The sequence below is a fragment of the Petromyzon marinus genome, chromosome 2 (assembly GCF_048934315.1).
Source record: "Petromyzon marinus isolate PM22_M1 ecotype Great Lakes invasive population chromosome 2, UKy_Petmar_22M1.pri1.0, whole genome shotgun sequence".
NCBI classification, from domain to species: Eukaryota; Metazoa; Chordata; class Hyperoartia; order Petromyzontiformes; family Petromyzontidae; genus Petromyzon; species Petromyzon marinus.
Window position 1 is genome coordinate 11,959,682 of NC_133668.1, and position 20,273 is coordinate 11,979,954.

The window sequence follows — 20,273 nt, forward strand, 5'->3', positions numbered from 1 at the left end:
CGTACAAAATCAGCAGGGGATCAAATACTTTTTTTCCCTCACTGTACTATTCTAGTTCCATACAGTGTGCGATTGTTCCAAAGTATACTTTAATAAAATTCGTGGCACGGGTCCAGGGGAAATGCACCAGTGGTTCGTTGCTGTATGTAGGATCTCAGAAAGAGCTGCGTTTCACACACTCAATGCCAGAGCACCGCACATGCACTTGTGATCTGGAGGAATTCCATAACCAAGGCACCCACACGGTCAGCCAAGATGGGTTTCAGCTAATTACTGCTTATATATTGCTTGACTGGCAACTGAGCCCGGCCTGGTGTCTGTTGATGTTATGTTGAGAAGTGGCAAGCAGGGTTAATCTACCCACCTCAATGGTCATGCTAATTCTACAACTGTCTGCTGCATACATCACTTGTCCGTTTGCCAGTCCATACCAATGCTCTATGGTAATGCCGTACTGCCTATTTGTATGATAGGTATATGGCATTACCATATGACTACCCACCTGTTTGTCAGATAACCTAAAGTGTGGGTTTGTAGGCAGGATAGAAACAAATAAAAACTTCCGTTGAAATAATTTATGCCATTTACTGGTCTGGGATGGAACAAGCTTTTGTCTGGGAAATTCGTATTTTTAGTGAATACAATATTGAATATTCTTTGGGTTTTTCGGTCGTCTTCAGAAAAAGTCCTTTTCCTGAAGACAACCGCTTGTGCTGCGATTGAAACGTCGTAGTTTTTTGTTATTTTCTTTGAACTTATCTATGGTGACTTTACCGAAAGACCCCAAAGAATATGAATTCCTGCAGTCACGAAAGCTTTAAGTCAACAATAGTGAATATTTACAGCAAGTCATGCTCAGGAGACGTGGCTCTACATTGGCACCAAATGCACACTCGATCCTCAATTGTAAACTGGATTGGACTGAAGAGGCTAAATGATGCTGTGTTTAGGTCTTTGTGTACGTTGTGCTTGTTTTCTTTGTTGCCCTGCTTCTGACTTTGCTGCACGAGCAACAATGGGATACGAGAATGTTTGTTACCAGAGCAGTGATTCCAAATGTTCGTGCCACATCCTGTGTTTGTGACCATGCATGGGGACCCAGGACCCTCGGGCTCTCACGCGATATCGAAAACAACAACGCTTCGGCTGCTGCTCGTGTGACATTTAAGAAGTCGCCTTTAGACATTTACGGTTCCGATCTTGGCGTAAACAGCGTGTCATACTTCATAATGCTACATTTTTAACCTGTTAAAGGATCAATACTATTTTATTTTACACAAAATACCATCCAGAATGTTCACCTTTTACATCGCGTAGCTGAAATAAGCGTCAATGTCCATCTTTTTAAAATAAAGTTTTAGAAATGTGGTGATGACTTTTACATTTCTTCCTTGCAACATGACTTTTTATTTTATTCCAGTGCCTGTTGTAGTAGTAAGTCAAAAGGTCAAGGATCCTTAAAAAAATAAAGCCCCGGGAAATGTATAATAGCCGGTAAAACTCACAATGCCGCCGTGTTTTGGTAATGACAGGTACGGTAATGTGATATAAACTCTGTAATTTGCATGTTAATGCTCGCAAAATGCATGTCGTCGTGAGGGTTTGCGAGAGAATTTGCCAGAGCTTGATATGTTTTCTGCTTGGCTTGGGGCTTTGCATGCATAATAACCCCTGTCTAGACGTATTTTTTGGCCAGATGCATGCCAACTCCACGCACAAGAATGTATTCATTCACTTTGTTGTTTTCATTTCTGCCACGTTTCTATGCCGGCACTATGGCCTCTCTCGTGATCAGCATATTAAATGGAGATATTAAACGGATATTGTCTTCACAGCTCTTCCTACGGGTGGTAGCCTCAGTGGTTACTTTATCAACAAATATCACTCAAAGATCATGGATATGATAGTTAACATTTTTTGGAAATATATTTTCCAGAAAAGGCAAATCTTAATTTGATTATGGGTTCAGATATCCATTTTCTGCCACTGGAAAAAAAAAACACGTGTGCTTTCAGTGGAGTCGGTGGCATGGTGGATTTCTATTAAGCCACACCAAAATGAACTTAATAATTTTCATTACGCTTGTTTGTCCAGAAAAATACCTCACCGAGTCTCAAGACTCTTTTCCACGAGTCTCCTGCAAAATTTTCACAGTAGGGCGTTATGTTACTGTGCCTAATTCCAATTGAATAATTAGCTGATAATCTTTCAGCGATTTTTCCAATGGCAGAAAACTAAGCAACCCAGAGGAAATCCATGTAGAACAGGGGGAGAATGTACAAACTCCTTTCAGAAACAGGGAGAGAATGTACAAACTCCTTTCAGAAAGGCCCCCGAGTCTGGAATCGAAACCAAGAATATATTTTTTTATGTGAGGAACAAGTGTTACCACTGCACCACCCTGCCGCCCATAATGCCACTGCAGAGTGAGACATATGGCGCTTACACACTTGACCCGTTGGTGTTTGGAAATAATACGGATGATTTCACAGCTGGATACCTCATTAAGCGCCTTGTCTCCCTCGAGTGTGGTTGAAACAGTCTGTTTATTGTTCCCATTGCGGTGAGCCAACGCAACTTTCCCGTATGTGGCTTTGGGCCGTTGCTTTATCTAAACATGCATCTACAGCATGCACTTGTCTCCTTGTGAGTTGCATTATAATATATATATAAATCGGGTGAGTGCAATGAGAGAAAATGGTAACTGTCTCTTTGCAAGATAGGCAGACACCTGCGGATAAATGGGAATTAATGGACTTCGTTGGCAGTGCTGCAGAAACACAAGCTGAAAATACACTACCACAAACATTATTTACAAACACTACCTTATACTGCATCATACATTATAAATGAGTTTATATATTAAAATATACAATGTGTATAATGTAATTGGAATTGGAAATCGCTCAGTCTTTGAGTTGTCATTGATCCCGAGCTCTCCTTCTCTTCCCACAACTTCATTCCTCCATCTGTGCAACACCTCCCCACATCTGCCATTGCATTGCCCCAGCTACTGCTGAGACCCTCATCCAGGCCTTTATGACACCTTCACTTTATTATTGCATCTATCTCTTAAATCGCTTCCGTAAATCTCGCATCACCAAACCCAAAGTGAAATCGCATAACCTCAAAACTCCGATCCGTCCATTGACTCCCAACAGTTGTCCCAGATCAACTTCACGATCACACTCTCCACTTTTAAGATCCTCAATGGACTTAACCCCTGCCTAATTTTCCATTCGAGTACTTTCCTTCACACACTCCCTACTCCAGTAACTAAGGCACTTTGGTGAAACCTCCAGTCAACCTTCGCTCAGTGGGAGGTTGCTCATGTCCTTTGCTGTACCTATTGTCTGGAACTCCCTCCCCTCAGCCATCAGTTATATTGACTTCCTAGCTCTATTCAAGTTCAGGCTCAAGGCATTCCTCTTCTCCTGAGTGACAGACTAGCTGCCTCCTCTCTAAAATATGTATAATATCTCAACATCATCATAAACAACCATGATCTACCCACTTCTGCATGAAGGACTCAACCTCTTGCCCTCTTGTGGTGTTGTAACAATCCATCTAGCTCCAACGCGAGCTCATTTCGTTGCTCCATCTCTTTTGTGGACGCTCTCTAAAGCATTTTCCCACTTTTTCTGCTCCTGGCCATCATTCTCTAGTATATTTCCTAAGTTCACTTATTTTCTGAACAGTCAACATGGTGTCTCCAAAGCGTATTTGTTCTCTGATTCATGTTTTCCATGTCTTTCTCTTCCCGTCTGAGTGTTTATTTGTGCACTTGGCAGATTGAATCCAATTGCTTTGTCATTGTACATGTTTATGATCCATATGTCTTAACGGGTGATATACACTAATAAAACATTATCCTTTAGATATCTTGGTAGGTTTCTTTTCATTATTATGTCCAGTCTATATATACACACACCTCCTTTTACCCTATTTTACATTTTTATATGTGTAGTGAGTCATTCTGAGACACTATTTAGGAGGTAACAACATTTATTTCACACTTACGTAACACCGTTACAAACGGGTGTAAATACACCTATTCTCACTCTTGTTACGCATATGACTACAACACACTTATTCTCACTCTCGTTATGGGACAATTTATAATCGGGTCAGCGCAGCCACGTGCTGCCTGCCCACGATGTTGAAGACGGGGATGAAGATGTAGACGTAGCTCTTGCGTTCCTCTTTACACTGGACAGCCCAGATCTGTGATAGGGGCTTCCCTTTTATCTCTCTCGGCGCGGCCTGGCTCCACCCTCGGCCACGCCCTACGTATAGAATCTTCCCGAAGGTTCCAGGCTACACCGCACCTGTTCCCTCTCTGGCTCCACCTTCAACCACGCCTCTATCGAGAACTCTCTAGACGTACTCCCCTCCGTGCCCCCTCGTTCACCTTTGTCCCACATTACCACATTACACATCCTCACATAGCCCCTACCACCAGCTGCTCCCACCACACTCTTACAGTGGCGCACTCTTTGGTGATTCCCTGCGGCGCCGGTGGAGGCTGCAACCTCCTACTCTGTCAGTAGGACTCGTCAGGCTTCCTCCTGCTCGCACTCAGTACCATGCCCCTAGTGGCCCCCTGCATGGTACTGCATAGTTTGTTAGCCTCAGCACCTGTTTCACGCCACTTGGCACTACGCGCCATAGTGATACATTTAATATCACTACATCACCCCCCCTTATAAAACTCAGCCGTCCCGGCTGACACCCATACCCTGTACAGCGGGATGAACTACCGGAACACAGCAACAAAGCAACGAACAACAACAGCAATAGGAACCTCCCTCGCGATACAACATTCCGAACGACGACAATGCAATACAGCACAACAACACAATAACAACAAACAAAAAAACTCCAACGCCATATAATAACCCAGCCCGGACTATGTACAATACTCGACGACTGAAGGACCTACCACCGCCCACGAGCCCCCGAAGGACCCAGTTCAACCGGCAAACGCAGCCTGGCTTGTGGCAGCAACCTCTTGTTGGACGGCGTCGAAATAAATAGGACGATCGGGTGAGTTATTTAAAAGTCACAATCTTGGAGTGGGTTCTCATCACCGGGCCCCCAGGCGGGACAAGAGCAGGTTTACCGGGGGCCTCAGGGACGACTTGAAGAAGGCCTAATGGGGGCGGCCCCTCCTGGACAGAAGATGGGGGAGGAGGAGAAGCGCGATGTCAGCCACTCCCTTCCCGTTAGATGGCTTTCCGATGGCGTGACGGACAGCTCCGAGGTCATTAAGTGCTGGATTCCTCTGGGCAGAGGAACAGAAATCCGCTGAGGCACAACCTCGGTGGTAGCATGCTCGGGCTCCTCAGGCACATCAGACACCCGGCCTCGGGGTAATGGAGATGAAATGTCAGGACAAGGCGGAAAATAGGTTTCAATTGCAATGGGTGCACTTACCAATATCTGCGACCGACCTGAATTCTAACACATTGGGGCCTCTTGACCTCTATCACCTCAACCAGGCCCTGCCATGGTCTATTGTGAGATGTGCCCACAGGCACCTGAGGGCAGTGTAGCCAAGCCCTCTCCCCGACATTCCACGACTTCCCCGACTCCCGGACCGCCGCCAGTTTTTCGTTGGATGCTTGTCGTTAGCCGAATTCAAACAAGACGCCTCCCGAGCCTCAGTCAGCCATCTAAGCGTGAGGCGCATAAGTTCTGGCGCAGCTGTCTTTTTAGTGGGTGAGTCAATATTCAACTTGGCCTCCATGGGGGGGATCACACTCTCTCCCATACATCAAAAAGAATGGGGAGAACCCGGTAGAGGCGTGAGGAGCCATTCTATAGGCCGTGAGGATGCCTGGAACGTGCAAATCCCAGTCGGACTGTGCCTCATTGACCTGTTGGTACAACATGGCCATAAGAGTCCTATGCAGTCGTTCCACCATCCCGTCCGTCTGCGGGTGGTAGGGCAAAGTATGAATTTTCCTATTACCCAATAGGACATACACATCCTTCAACAACTTTGAAGAAAAATGTCGGCCTTGGTCTGTAAGGAGATGTGCTGGGGCCCCTTTTTCCAAGACATATCCATTAATGAAAGCGTCAGTAATGGACGCAGTCGATTGATCCTGCGGGGGGCATGCAACGGCCCACCTTGCCAGGTATTCTACTTCTACGAGCAGAAATTTATTCCCCCTCGGCGTAGTGGGGAATGGGCCGAGGATGTAAAGAGCAACAAGCTTGTTTATGCGCAACACCCCAATAGACTGCAGCGGTGGTCAGGCCATGCCTTTGCAGGGGTTTACGATGCGCGCACTCCACCCATCCTTGTAGGATGTTGTGGACGTATGTAGACATCACAGGCCAAAAGAAGTCACGCTTCAAAGAAGACAATGTTTTCTGCACACCAAGGTGCATAAGCCGCACATGGGTTCTCCCTCACAACTTTGCCCCACAGCACAGTCGGTACGACGATGCGATGGCGCTGCACTTCTGCATCCCACCTCATAAGCAGCCCATCCCTGATGACCACCAGGGACACCTCCCTCGGGCCCTTTTTGCAGCTCGCTGTACCGACGCGGCGACGCAATTTCAAAAGGGAAGCGTCCTCCACCTGGAGGCGCCCCCACTCGCCAAGTGCCAGACCGATAGTACTGTCGCGCGCGACTGTCGCTATGTGTGGGGAACCATCCACAGATGCCACCATCGCACAAGGCACTCCGTCACCTACTGGCTTACAACGCCCTGCCCCAGTCAAACACGCACACTGGCCTTTCGGCGACAATCGCGACAAGGCGTCCGCATTACAGTGGCGCAACCCCTTTCTGTAGGTGACAGTGAAGGAGTAATCTTGCAAAACTTCCAACCAACGCGAGAGCTCTCCCGATCGTTGGTCAACTCAAAGCGCATATTGTAAAGCCGCGTGATCCGTGCGTACCACGAAATGCCTACCATATAGGTTAGGCCGGTACTGCTGCACGAAGTTAACGATGGCTAGCAACTCGCGGCGCGTAACACAATAACTTTGCTCTGCGGGAGACAGCACCCAGCTTCCGTACACGACCACCCTTTCTATTCCGGTGTCACTGGCGTCCGGGTCCAGCACAAACGGTATAGAGAAATCGGGGTAGAGAAGGGGAGGCACATTCACAAGACCATTTCACAACGCAACAAAGCAGCCCCCTCCTCTTCTCCCCACTGAAATCTCTGGCCCTTAGCAGTAAGAGTGTGGAGTGGTTTCGCGACTGTCGCAAACCTGGGCACAAAGCGGTGATAAAATGATGCGAACCCCACAAAACTATGACCTTCAACCCACCGACTTGGGGGTTGGCCACGGGCGCACACAAGCAGTTTTGTCAGGGTCTGTGGCAATCCCTGCCTCACTCACAATGTGCCCCAGGTAACAAACCGACCTCTGCAAGAGATTACACTTCTGCGGCTTCAATTTAAAATTTGCCGCCCACATTTTAACAAACACCAAGTGCAATCGCTGCAGATGCTCCTGCAATGTGCATCCAAAGATGATCACGTCGTGCAAATAAATCAAGCACGACTCCTATCAGTTGCTGAAACTTAGCCGGGGCCGAGTGAAGTCCCATCGGCAAAGAGTTAAGCTGAAAAAGCCCTTGTGGGTGCGAAATGCTGTTTTGGGCTTAGAGTTTTCATCCAAGGGCAACTGCCAAAACCCCGACAGCAAATCCAAGGTGGAAAAGAATCACGCACCCGACAAGGCATCCAATGAATTGTCCATCCGTGGGAGCGGTTAAGCATCTGCCACGGAGACCTTGTAAAATTTTCTAAAATCCACGCAAAATCTCATACTCCCATCCTTCTTCCTAACCAGAATGGTGGGCGCCTCCCAGGGACTGGTGGACGGAGAAATAATGTCGGCGGCCAACATCTCGTCGACCGCCTGACGCACAAGATCCTTTTCTTTCGGGCTAAACCAAAACAAATTTTATTTGGTGAGTGGTATTACCCGTATCAATATGATGATGCATCAAAGACATGTGTCCCACATCAAATCTACTTTTGCTAAAAACGTCAGAGAACTCCCGGAGCAAGGCACTTAACTCGCCCTTTTGCTCACTTGTCAAATCCGGGTTCTCGGTGCACAGCGCATCCATCCACGACTCGTCCCCTACCGCTCCACGCTCCACTGAAACCTCAACACCTGCATTCAAAGCCTGGAGGAAGGGTTCCTGGTACCTCCTCAAGATCGTTTATAGGCTCCCACCAGCGTGAGACCCTTAACTGCCCTGTTCGAGGGGTGAGGAGAACCCCCCCCCCCCCCTGCTGTAGCTTCTCGGTTGAGCTGCTTTCGCAGCCGCAATGGCACAAGCATCTGTGCTCCCGGGGGAACTCGAACAGCTTCCTGTACCAAGGCCTGAACTGTAAAATTCGCCACACGCAGTCGAGTCAGGGCCAACAAGAACGCCAACCTATGCCCCGACGGCAGTTCAACACAACCCTGGTCCACCAGCATTGTCGATCCCCAATAGACAAGGTACAGCCAGTGACTTAGAGATCAGCACTGGTCCTGACAACTCAATATCTCCGATCCGCACTGTCACAATTATCTGACCCACAATGCCCAAACTCCCGCCATTAATGGCAACACAATTACTCCATACAGGTCCCAAACAAATCGACTTTTGCCCCCCACCACACTCTTACAGTGGCGTACTCTGTGGTGATTCCCTGCGGTGCCGGTGGAGGCTGCAATCTCCTACTCTGTCGGTAGGACTCGTCAGGCTTTCTCCTGCTAGCACCCAGTGCCATGCCCCTAGTGGCCCCCTGCATGGTACTGCATAGTGTGTTAGCCTCTGCACCTGTTTCACGCCACTTGGCGCAACACGCTGTAGTGATGCATTTAATATCACTACATACGTAATGACAGTAGAGCCTACATGAGGTGTGAGTGGACTAGTGGCCACGGGAGGTAATAACGGGGGTATCAGTTATGAGTGTGAAGGGACTGGTGGCGACGGGAATGATCGAGAAGGAAGCGTGGTCATGTGACGGAAGAGGACGGTAGAGTCGGCTTGTAGAGCGAGCGTCCATAGTCAGCGAGAAGGTTCGGGAAGGGGGGTGTGGCCTCGGTTGGTATGTAAGGGAGATGCGTGGGATACTCGGGGCTGTTGCAGTGTGGTCTCCGTCGATGTCAAGTGAACGTGTCTTGAATAAAGTGCCATCTCAAGAGAAGTGTGTCAAATTTCGATTTAAAGCTTTCGTGACTGCAATGATTCATCTTCTTTGGTTCTTTCGGTAAAGTCACGTAGAATGATAATAAAATAATAAATTGATAAAATAAAATAACACAATAATATTCTCACGACGTTTCGGCCACAACACAAGCGGCCTTCATCAGGTGAAGGGGGGCGAGACTGTCTGGTAGGACAGCGCTGGAGTGAAAGAGCCACGTTCAGATACGGCCTGAAATTTGAGGGCGCTTTGTTCCTCTCACACAGCTTAAAGGCCGTATCTGAACGTGGCTCTTTCACTCCAGCGCTGTCCTACCAGACAGTCTCGCCCCCCTTCACCTGATGAAGGCCGCTTGTGTTGTGGCCAAAACGTCGTGAGAATATTATTGTGTTATTTTATTTTATCAATTTATTATTTTATTATCATTCTACGTGACTTTACCGAAAGAACCAAAGAAGAAAAAAGTGTGTCAAGTCGTCATTAGATATATATTCCTACATATGTCCCAGTATTTGAATGCTGTTGCATTTAGACACTACATAAATCCATATTATATTCGTGTAAAAAGGCAGTGCTTGTTCATGACAAAACCAGTAGAGTTTGTTCAGCGTGTGGTTCAAGGAATAATAACTATTGCTAGTTTTGCTGTTGTGCCCAATTAAGAAAAGTGGGATTTAGTGTAAAATGATGACACAACTCTCTCGATTCTCATGTAATGGAATCCACAACAGTCTTAAACGTTTCACAGGTTTTAATGTGACTCGTGCAGTATATACCACTGAGTCGCCTCGTGCTTTTGTGTCCCTCATTTCAGACTCTGGGTTGAGCTCTCAGGATGCCATCACGCCCTGTCTGGACGTTGATGACGTCAACTTCCTGGAGTCTCAAGCAGCCATGAAATCGTCACCTCCATCGAACGCCGACACCAAGCACACGACCGCACTGGTCCACGCTCACCCTAAGTCTTGCAGTGAGCCCAGCTCGGCACATCCCAGACTCGATGGCTGCTGCTCGTCTTTTCAAAAGTGTTCCATCTCTTCTCTTCAGCACATAGATGGGTGTCAGCATTCTCCTGGAAGCCAGTCACACACCCCGATATCCAACAATTGTATTTGTGTCCATCCCGACAAGGAATCTTCTCATCACACCCACCACAAACATTATAGTTACCGTAACTGCTCCTTGCACAGTCAACCCCATGGGCAGCATTGCCCGGTGTCATGTCTGGACCATCATTTTCCTGCCAACTGTGACAATGGGAAATCCACTCCCCCACATCTTCAGGATTCTCAGTGTTGCACAGTAGCACAAGAAAACAGTATAGAAGTCCTCATGAAGCCATTTTCTAATCAGGAATGTTCCATGTCACCATTGCCCTCCAACCTCCAAAGATCCTGCTTGCCTCAGCGATGTAAACTTCAGACTTCTCCCATATCAGAGCCTTGTAGCTACCAGCCTTCAATTTACGAGAGGCCACTCTACAAAAAATCGCAAAATTACCAGACACCATCTCAACTGTATTACAAGGAAAGAGCCTCTGCATCCCCTCAGCCATCTAACTTCCAGTCCGTGTCATCTTTGCACCAGTCATATAATTATCCTTGTCCTCCCTTGACTTCATTGTCTAATGAACCAGACCCTCCTTCTGGTCATCATAAACCACCTTTGCCAATAGTGTCTACCCACCACAGACCTATTTCTCCACCATTGTCTGCCCAACAGCTGGCAACTGCGCAGTTAACTTCGGATTACAAGAGATCGCTGTCTCCAGTTTCAGCTGCTGCCCATCCCACATCATCGAAGCCCTCACATGGACACCCAAATAGACCGTTGTCACCACCACCATCAGCTAACCAGAGACCACTCTCACCACCTGCCAACCAGCAGTCACTTTCGCCCCCTCTTATTGATGAAGAACCACTCTCACCAACACATACCAGTCAACAAAGGCAATTCCCAACACGTATTCACCAGCAGACACTACAAACCTCAACAACCTGTAACCCACAGAGACCTCTGTCACCATCACCGAATTCACAGAGGCCCCTCTCACCACCACCAAATCAACAGAGGCCTCTCTCACCACCACCTAATCCACAGAGACCTCTCTCACCACCACCAAATACACAGAGACCTCTCTCACCACCACCAAATACACAGAGACCTCTCTCACCACCACCTAACCCACAGAGACCTCTCTCACCACCACCTAATCCACAGAGGCCTCTCTCACCACCACCGAATCCACAAAGACCTCTCTCACCACCACCGAATCCACAAAGACCTCACTCACCACAGAGACCCCTCTCTCCATCAGCTAATATACACCCACCAACATCAAACCCACAAAGACCTTTCTCACCTCTTAATAATCCACAAAGACCTATTTCTCCATCCACTAGTCTACAAAGACCTCTCTCTCCACCACCTAGCTTTCAAAGGCCTCTCTCACCAGCACCTAATCTACAAAGACCTCTCTTACAAACTCCTAATCCGCAAAGACCTCTCTCTCCACCACATAATCTACATAGACCTCTCTCGCCATCATTTAATAAAGAGAGAATTTCAAATCCACAATCTTCCAACCACCACTGTCCATTTTCGTTGTCGAATTCCAATCACCAGGTGCCTCTCGCAGCACAGCCTGGCCTACAAAGGGCTTTGTCTCCAGTCCCACAAAATCACCACAGGTCACTTTCTCCACCACCCAATCACCAGAAGCCACCATTACCACAAACATCCAATCATCACAGGACTGTGTCATCCCAAGCGCACCATCAGCAGAGACTGACTGCCCTTTCCTTGGACAACCATAGACCAATATCTCCTCTCGCTTCCACCCAACAGAGAGCATTTTCTCCAGCACCATCCACCCCTGACAGACCGATTTCTCCAGTACCTCCAATGCAACATAGGCCCCTCTCTCCATCACCCTGTAACCACCAGAGGCCTCTTTCACCAACGCCTGCATGTCACCGGCAAAACTTTTCATGTCCTTCAAGTCAGCAAAAGGCAATGTTATCTCCCCATTTTGGTCAGGATTTGTCATTTTTATATCCAGCTATGGACAACTATAAAGTTACTTCACCACACGCTTTTAAGCAGAAGTCATGCTTGTCTCAGTCTTTAACCAGTCAGAGGCCACTCTATGTGCAGCACCTGACACGAAGCCACTTGTCCTCTCCACCACAAGATTCCCTCTCTTCTCCATCCTGTTCTAGTTCTTCATCTCATCTTTCTGCAGATTCCCATAATCTTCACTGCGCATATGTCGCTTTGCCTTCACAAGTGCACGTCAACGCCAAATGTCCTCCATACAAGCAGTCCCTTCAGACCAATCTCGAGTACGATGACCTTCCTCATTCCGTCAACCCTGAGCACTGCTCTTGTCAAAGCCACAAGAGCCAGCAGTGCCATTCCGGCTGTGCAAAGCCACACGCCCCATGCTTGCCACCGCTAAGCGAGCAGCAGGGCTCTCACGCCAAGCGCAATGCGCTCAGTCTCTCGGATTCTTCCACCGACCACAGCAGCACCTCGGCCTCCGTCTTCCAGCCCAGTCTCAGACACAGGCACCGCGAGCCGCCAGGGGCGCCAGATGCTGCAGCGGTACGGGTGAGGAGCGGCCCGCTGTCCACCGAGTGGCTACCGGATGCGGTGATGCTGCGGGTGCTGACCCACCTACCGGTGGAGAGCCTGTGCCGCAGCGCGCGCGTGTGCCGCCGCTGGTACTGGCTCGTGTGGGACCCGCGCCTCTGGCAGACGGTTCAGCTTGGGTGAGAGTGCTGTGCGGATTTTGTCGGAAATATAGACATTGTTATTAATCGGTGTTATTATATTTTTTTACATTATCTGTTAGGAATGGCTTAGGGTGAGTTTAAAACTGACCTGTGTACATAAAGCATTAACGTTTAATATTGTGTAATGTCACGTGCATGAAATTCCTGTGGGGCAGCCAGGTGGGAGGTAGTAAATGCAGTCGGTGACTGCTATGTGCTGTCAAGAAGGGCCATTGCCAGAAATGTCACCAATAATACATATCATTTTTTTATTTTAAGGCAGAGTTATTGATGAATGTGGTGAGTTTTATTGTTGCTGTGTGGAGTTTGAATTTGAGTTATTTTCTTGAATATATGGGATCTCTCTCGACATTCCTTTTTATGCCCATGTGCAAAACCACAAAAATATACCGACAAATCTTACCTTAAATCTTAGAATTTCAGCACATATATAAATATATTTGGCCAGGTGGCTCAGCAGCAAAGTGAGCAGCTCACAATTGGAAGGTTGCAAATTCATATCTTGGTTTCATATCCTGTAAGGTTGTGAGTCCATATCTGAGGTGGATAAAGTAACTACCGCTATGTGTGGAAGACAAAAATAGTTGTCCTCTGAAGAGCCTTGCCCCCCCCCATCCCCCATAGGATGTTAAATTGCCACCACTGCCTTAGAGGCTGTAAGCAGGAGATTGGCACAGGTTCAATGCTCATTTGAGCAATAAATCACTCTTTTTTTGGTATGAATGTGAAGTGAACGATTGATTTGTCACACAAGCATTAATGGCAGAATCGTTTGTTTCAAGAAGGCCCTGGGATGAAGGCTCAGGGCCGAATGTGGAGCGAGCATTGGACGCGCTGACGGCACGGCTGTGTCGGGACACGCCGTTCGTGTGCCTCTCGCTCGAGACGCTGGTGCTGAGTGGCTCCCCAGCGCTGGGCGACGCGGGGCTTCTCACGGTGGCCCGGCGCTGCCCAGAGCTCCGACGTCTTGAGGTGTCAGGCTGCGGCGAAATCTCCAACCGTGGCCTCCTTGAGGTGGTGACGCGGTGCCCCAACTTGGAGCACCTCGACGTTTCAGGTTCATCCTCTTTCACGTCTTCGCGACAGTTGGGCTAACTCTTCGTACAAACCACAAAAGCCAAATAATACAATGCACCAACCTGTTGGCCCACAGCGGTGTAATATAGCTGTTTAAGTCCAGCAATTGACATAGACTGCTAATACCGCTATCACATTTTATTGTAAAAATAAGTTTTGCTGGCTAGAGGGATGGACGGATGGCCATATCCAAAGGATATGCACATTGCTAGTTAGTTTTAAAAGCAAATTACTGTAGACCTGTTTTTTGTTGTTTCATCATGTCGTTTACTACAATAGAAATATGTAGTTAACATGGCATTCGCTTGATTTATCATGTGCACCTCACATTTAAACATACGTCTATCCCTGCTATTTGCCTCCACTTTTGCTCTCGCCCAGACTGCCCGGAGATCACTTGCGTGAGTCTTATCCCTGAGGCGTCGTGCCAGGCCTGCCCGCTGCACAGCCGCCACCTGTTGCTGCGCCACCTCGACATGTCGGGCTGCTCGGGCCTCACGGACGAGGGACTGCTCGCCGTGGCGCGACACTGCCCCCGCCTCGCCCGCCTCTACCTGCGCCGCTGTCCCGGCGTGGCGGACGGGGGCCTGCGTGCCCTCGCGCGCCACTGCACGGCGTTGCGCGAGCTGAGCCTGTGCGACTGCCCCACGGCGACGGACGCCGGCCTGCGGGATGTGGCGGCTGCGCTGGGCCCAAGGCTCCGCTATCTGAGCCTGGCACACTGCGAGCGCGTCACGGACGTCACCCTGCGCTGCCTCGGCCGACGCTGCCCCGGGTTGCGCTACTTGAATGCGCGTGGTTGCCTGGGCGTGACGGACCGTGGGCTCGAATCGTTGGGCCGCGGGTGCCCGAGACTCAGAAGCCTGGACGTGGGTCGCTGCCCACTGGTCACGGACGTCGGATTGGAGGTGCTGGCTCGTGGGTGTCCGGGCCTGAAGCGGCTCGGCCTCAAGGGCTGTGAGGGCGTTTCGGAGCGGGGGCTGCGTGGCGTGGCACTCTGCTGCCCCGGGCTGCAGCTGCTGAGCGTGCAAGACTGCAACCTGTCCCCCGACACGCTGCGGTTCGTGCAGCAGCACTGCCGGCGCTGCGTGATCGAGCACACCAACCTGGGATGTGTTTGACTCCTCAACGAGCGATTTACATTGACAACTTTGGCTTTGGCGATGGAAGATAAGATAGATTTTTTTAGAGGTATTGCGGACTGAAACGGTGTGCAAAATGTTGTATTTTATTATTTTGTGTAAGTTGCAAACACATGTTAATCGAAAATCATCACTCATTTAAAGAATGAAATTAATGCCCTTGTTATCATTGTAATATGAAAATAGCAATGCTGCTGATGCACTTACCTTCTAACTAATATGGTATCCTGCTGTTGATAAAATAAGAACGTAGGTGTTGTAGCGACATTTAACCAAAGTGAATCTTTTGAGCGTCGTCACATTTACAAAACCCGAGTAAACATTAGTAATTATTTTCTGCATCTTAATAGAACCACCACACCACAGCAGCCTGAAATGTATTGAGACCTTTGACCATATTTGTGTTTAGGTTTTATATCCGTCTGTGTGTGCATTTCTTATAAGTCTTTTGTCATTGGTGTGAATTGCCTTGAAGGCTCGATTGAGTTCTGTGTGGGAAGACGGTGATCCCGGATGCAACCTGAAGCCAGGGGAGGAAATGGAAAGGCTGCAGCAGTGAGCGCTGTGGGGATCCCTCCTAATGAGCCCGCTCGTGTAGACGGAGTCACTGTTTTTTGTTAAAAGTTCGTTTTCAAAAAATTTACCGAGAATTGTTTCGGGAATGTTCTCTCCCGACGCATTCTATCAGATCACAGTTTGCAGTTCTCCACTGAAATGTGGATATAAAGTGGTTTTCATGCCAAACAGTTTTCTGGTGTGTGACTTATCTTCTTTTTTTAAAACTACTATATAAATGATAACCATAATAATGAAAAAAAAACATTTAGAAGAAACACAAATTTCGAGAGATAGACAAACCGCTGTTTGAGCGCGGTTCATGGTTTTTCCTGAACCGAAATGAATAAGTGCTGCGCCTTCAGCTGACTGCTGAAAGCAGAGGGAGTTTGAATGCTTCATATGTGGAGTGATAGAGAGTTCCAGATGATGGGAGCAGCCGCAGAAAAACGCTGCTCTGTTAAGAGAGTCCTGTTTGTGAGGACGATCGCGAGATCTTGGGACATGCCCCGAAGAACACGGTGCTTCTCAATGGTAAAAGGTTTCAGGAGAGTGGAGAGATATGGCAGCTGACGTTGAAAGATGGCATGATGACAGAGTATGGCAATCTTATACTTGTTTCTAGATTTAAAAGGAAACCAGAACAAGGGTTTGTGCAAGGTTTTTAACGCAGTCATGCAGTTCATGTGACTGCACCCAGTACAAAAATCCCTGGTGAACTCTGGCTGTGGACATGATGACTGATGATATCGAGTTTCCAACCTTGGCATAAGACCATCAGTTGGCATAAGACCAACAGGTCAGATTTAAACCACTGCAGTGCCATGCAGCTGACAGCAAAATCTGATTCCAGGTGCTCCATTTAGGTGTCATGATTAAATGTGTCAAAGGCAGCAGATATATCAATGCAGACCAATGTGATCATGGAATTGGAGTCGACAAGCCATAAAAATTGTCATCAGTGATCTCAACAAGCGTGGTCTCAGTGGAGTGTGCTGAATGGTAGACAGATTGGTGTGAGCAAACCATTGGTGGAAGAGATGGTGTAGTCTTTGAGTCTAGGAGCTTGGAGGCTATTGATGAATGAGTGATTGGGCAGTAAGTGGCAGGGTTTAAACCAAGCTTTTTATTTTGGTGTGACCTGACCAAATTTCTTTGGCTGGGAAAATAGAACCACACTCATGAGCTGTTTGCAATGTGGACAATCATGACTGAGAGTTTAGAGCATTGCTTGAAGATGGTGCCCGATAGGTGGTCAAGGGGAGAGGTGTTTTTATTGGAGAAGTCTGAATGAGGCTGAATACTTCCTGAGGCATGACAGGTGGGAGAGAGGAAAGCAAAGTTTAAGGGGTAAAATAATAAATGTGACAGTTGGTTGTGACTGGCTGAATGCAATGCCCTGATGGTGGTAGCAATTTGATGTGTTGGGGGTTTTTTTGTTTCTTGGAGAACAAGTCAAAATTTGTGGGGAACCAGGAGCTTTGCATGGTGATCACGCTCGGCTAGTTACAGTGGAGGAGGCCAATCAGTGTGGATCAGAGTTGATAGGGATGATTCACAACGGAGTTCATGTGTTCATTAACGAAGAAAAAAAGTGAGGTTATGATTAACATAGCTGTGGACTTGCAGGCTCGGCAAGTCCCAATCGAGAGTAGATGACATCTAGTCAACATCTGCAGCATTTGGATGCAACGACAGTTGACAATTGCCATTGGTTGTCATGGCTGGAAATTTAAGGTTGTTAGATTGTTAAATGCGTTCCCTTGGTTTGCGCCAACTATGAAATCTGATGAGGGGGAGCCATGAGAAGGGGTGATGGGTCAGTAGGTTTGACAGGAAAATAAGAATAATAATCTGAAAAATCGTAATAAGAACCTCATCCATTGAGAGGGCTTGACTTATTTAAGACGCCATTGGTCATTCATTTAAGTGCTTTCAGTCATAACCTTTTATGGTAACATTCTACAACTCTGCTACAGTTATGGGTTGGACTCAATGAAAATAAGCACTTTGTTACAGGATTATATTTTTTTGCAATGTATGCATGTGTAAATTAGTCTTTTAAAAAGTAATCAACTCATAATCCTGCACAAACTAACTTTATTGCAATATGTTAGGAACACAGCTTGCTTGGGTGTGCAGCTTGTATGCTGGACAACAGATTGGCTCTATTTTCAAATGTAATTCATTGTTGTGTATAATTCATTTGTTGAAAAAGAGAAAAGTTAAGCTTGGATTAAAACACCTAGAAAGCCATAGGCAATTCATGATATTTAATTTGCTATTAAACCTATTTGCTATATTATTATTTTTTTACAAGCACAGTAATACCACACAGTATTTGTTATTGTTATGAATAAACAATTTGTGAAACCAAGTTGGTGGGCATACAGAGTAGTAGACCGGCTGAGAACAATGTGCATTTTATCTACTTATATAAACATGCAAATTGCATTTTCATCCAACCAATTATGAATGATGAATCGAGTTGGTCCAAGAAAAGCATGCAGCCAGGCCTTGTAAATGGCTTCCATGCCTGATGGTGATTTGAATGTGCCTGGGAAAATATAAGATTGGAGAGTAGAGCAATTAAGTCGTCATCCTATAAAGTAATTAAACACATAATTATTTTACAGGATATCCGTGAAAGTATCATGCATTATTAAATCGTTATAATGACACAAGCAATTTGAGCCGGGTCGATTAAACGATACATGATCACCACACACACTTGGTAGTACGGTGCTGTATGTCTTGTTGTACGACTATTGTTCCTATAAATCTCTCACGTCTGCCATGGTGTTGTTCATTCATCATATTGAGATCTGAGAGTCGCAGATGTTTGTCATAAAGCCTATCCACACATTCACTGTCGGACACGCTCGTGACCAATGCTTACAAGAAGACCATCAGTTCCCCACGCAATACACTTGTGAATGTGTATGTTGACTCACTCATACTAAATGTTCATTCATTCTTGAAAATCAATCGCTTCTGATAAACATTGTGTTCCTCTATTTTCTTAATTACACTACCGTAATTCAAAACTTGCTGCGGCATTCTGAATTAATTTTTCGAGGTGCCTGCACACGTTGCGTATGATACGGGCACATCCTGAGAAGTTTTTGCTTATGTTTGTGTACTGCTATGAAGCAAGAACCGGTACCAGCGAATGTTCTTTGAGTCAGTATTTGTGTACTGTGCATCATTGCTTCCTTGAAACATTCTGTGGTTTCCCTGGACGTGGAGAGCCTGACAACAAGTGGTCCTATACTAATGTGCCACAGTTTCAAAATTATGATACCAATGCAACATTTTTGGTGGTGAGATGGCCCAGCAGTAGCACGTTCGCTGCGTTTTGAAGATGTTTGTGGTTTGAAATCCAGCAGGTCGCCCTGATTAATACTAGAGATGTATTAACCATAAAGTATGTGCCTGCTCATCAACAGTGGACATTAAAGATCCCGTGAAGTCATTCAAAGAAGAGGTCATTGTGTCTTGCAGTCATGGTCCAAATGTGCCAAATGTAAAAAGAATACTCGCAAATTACATAATTGGCAAACAGCAATCGTTGCTCCCTTCAGTGAATATTAGCAGGACCCTCCTGAAAAAGTCTTGACACTCAGTGAGGCTTTCCTGTGTAAACAAGTTTAACAATAATAATAAAATATTCTGCCTTCATGGTGTTTTACTTGTCTTTAAAATTCTCAGTTTTTATGTGCATGACACTTGAAGGCTTTGCTTGAAAATTTTAACATTTATTTTATCTTGTAAGGATGTAATTTTATTGGAGGGTACTCATCTGATACCTATCAGTAAAAAACATAAAGTCCGTATTGAATGTTACAAACGTTTCAACCACAAAGTTCAAACAGCTGTCTACCTTAATGGAACGATACCTTAATGGACACAATTTACATGAAGGCTGCACTATAAACTGCACACATTTTATGCAGCTGTCAGGTATTTAGCTGTGAATATTTTGCATAGGTAAGCACTTTAAACCAGTATTGTTTGCAATTCTTACTCTCTATTTCGCGAATGTCTTACCTGTGTATATCATGCACTATGGAGGGAGGAGTACGTTGCGGATTTTGATATTGAAGAGACCTCCATCCAGACCCTGCTCCAGCTCTTCTGAGATGGGGGGTGCAGTAGAGCAGTCATGTGGGGGCCACCATAACAGTGATTCACACCGCTAATATAATTAACTTGGCTGGGCCAAAGGGCTCTGAAATCCAAATATCGGTTCTGAAGGGTTTTGCGCAGTGTGAGATTCTGTCGGCAGGAGGAGGTTTTGAATAAAAAGTAGGTTATAGCGTATCAATTGTAAATTATTCATCAGTTGTTTGTCATCACAACCAACCGGGGTCCTGTGCATCAATACTGGAGGTTTATCCTTCCCACTGATATTTTAACGATTTTGCTTTTATTGTCTTAAAGAAAAGGAAAAAAACAAGAAAGTTAACTGTTATTTTAGTTCACAATTTAAATTTTCAAATTCATGTTTTACAAC

The 20,273-nt window shown here is 46.6% G+C and overlaps 1 protein-coding gene across 3 annotated transcripts in view; it reads left to right on the plus strand.

The window, feature by feature from the left end:
• LOC116947330 (uncharacterized) overlaps positions 1 to 19,443 on the plus strand; it is a 42,174-nt gene extending 22,731 nt beyond the window's left edge. For 2 of the 3 annotated variants that reach the window (XM_076069955.1, XM_076069954.1), the window contains 3 exons: positions 10,001 to 12,959; positions 13,769 to 14,040; positions 14,442 to 19,443. In XM_076069955.1, the coding sequence (XP_075926070.1) occupies positions 10,081 to 12,959; positions 13,769 to 14,040; positions 14,442 to 15,181 (3,891 nt within the window). In that variant the 5' untranslated portion in view covers positions 10,001 to 10,080 and the 3' untranslated portion in view covers positions 15,182 to 19,443. Of the gene's footprint in view, positions 1 to 10,000; positions 14,041 to 14,441 lie in introns of those variants that run through there. The other variant, XM_032962946.2, reaches the window with a different exon arrangement.
• The last annotated feature ends 830 nt before the right edge of the window (positions 19,444 to 20,273 follow it).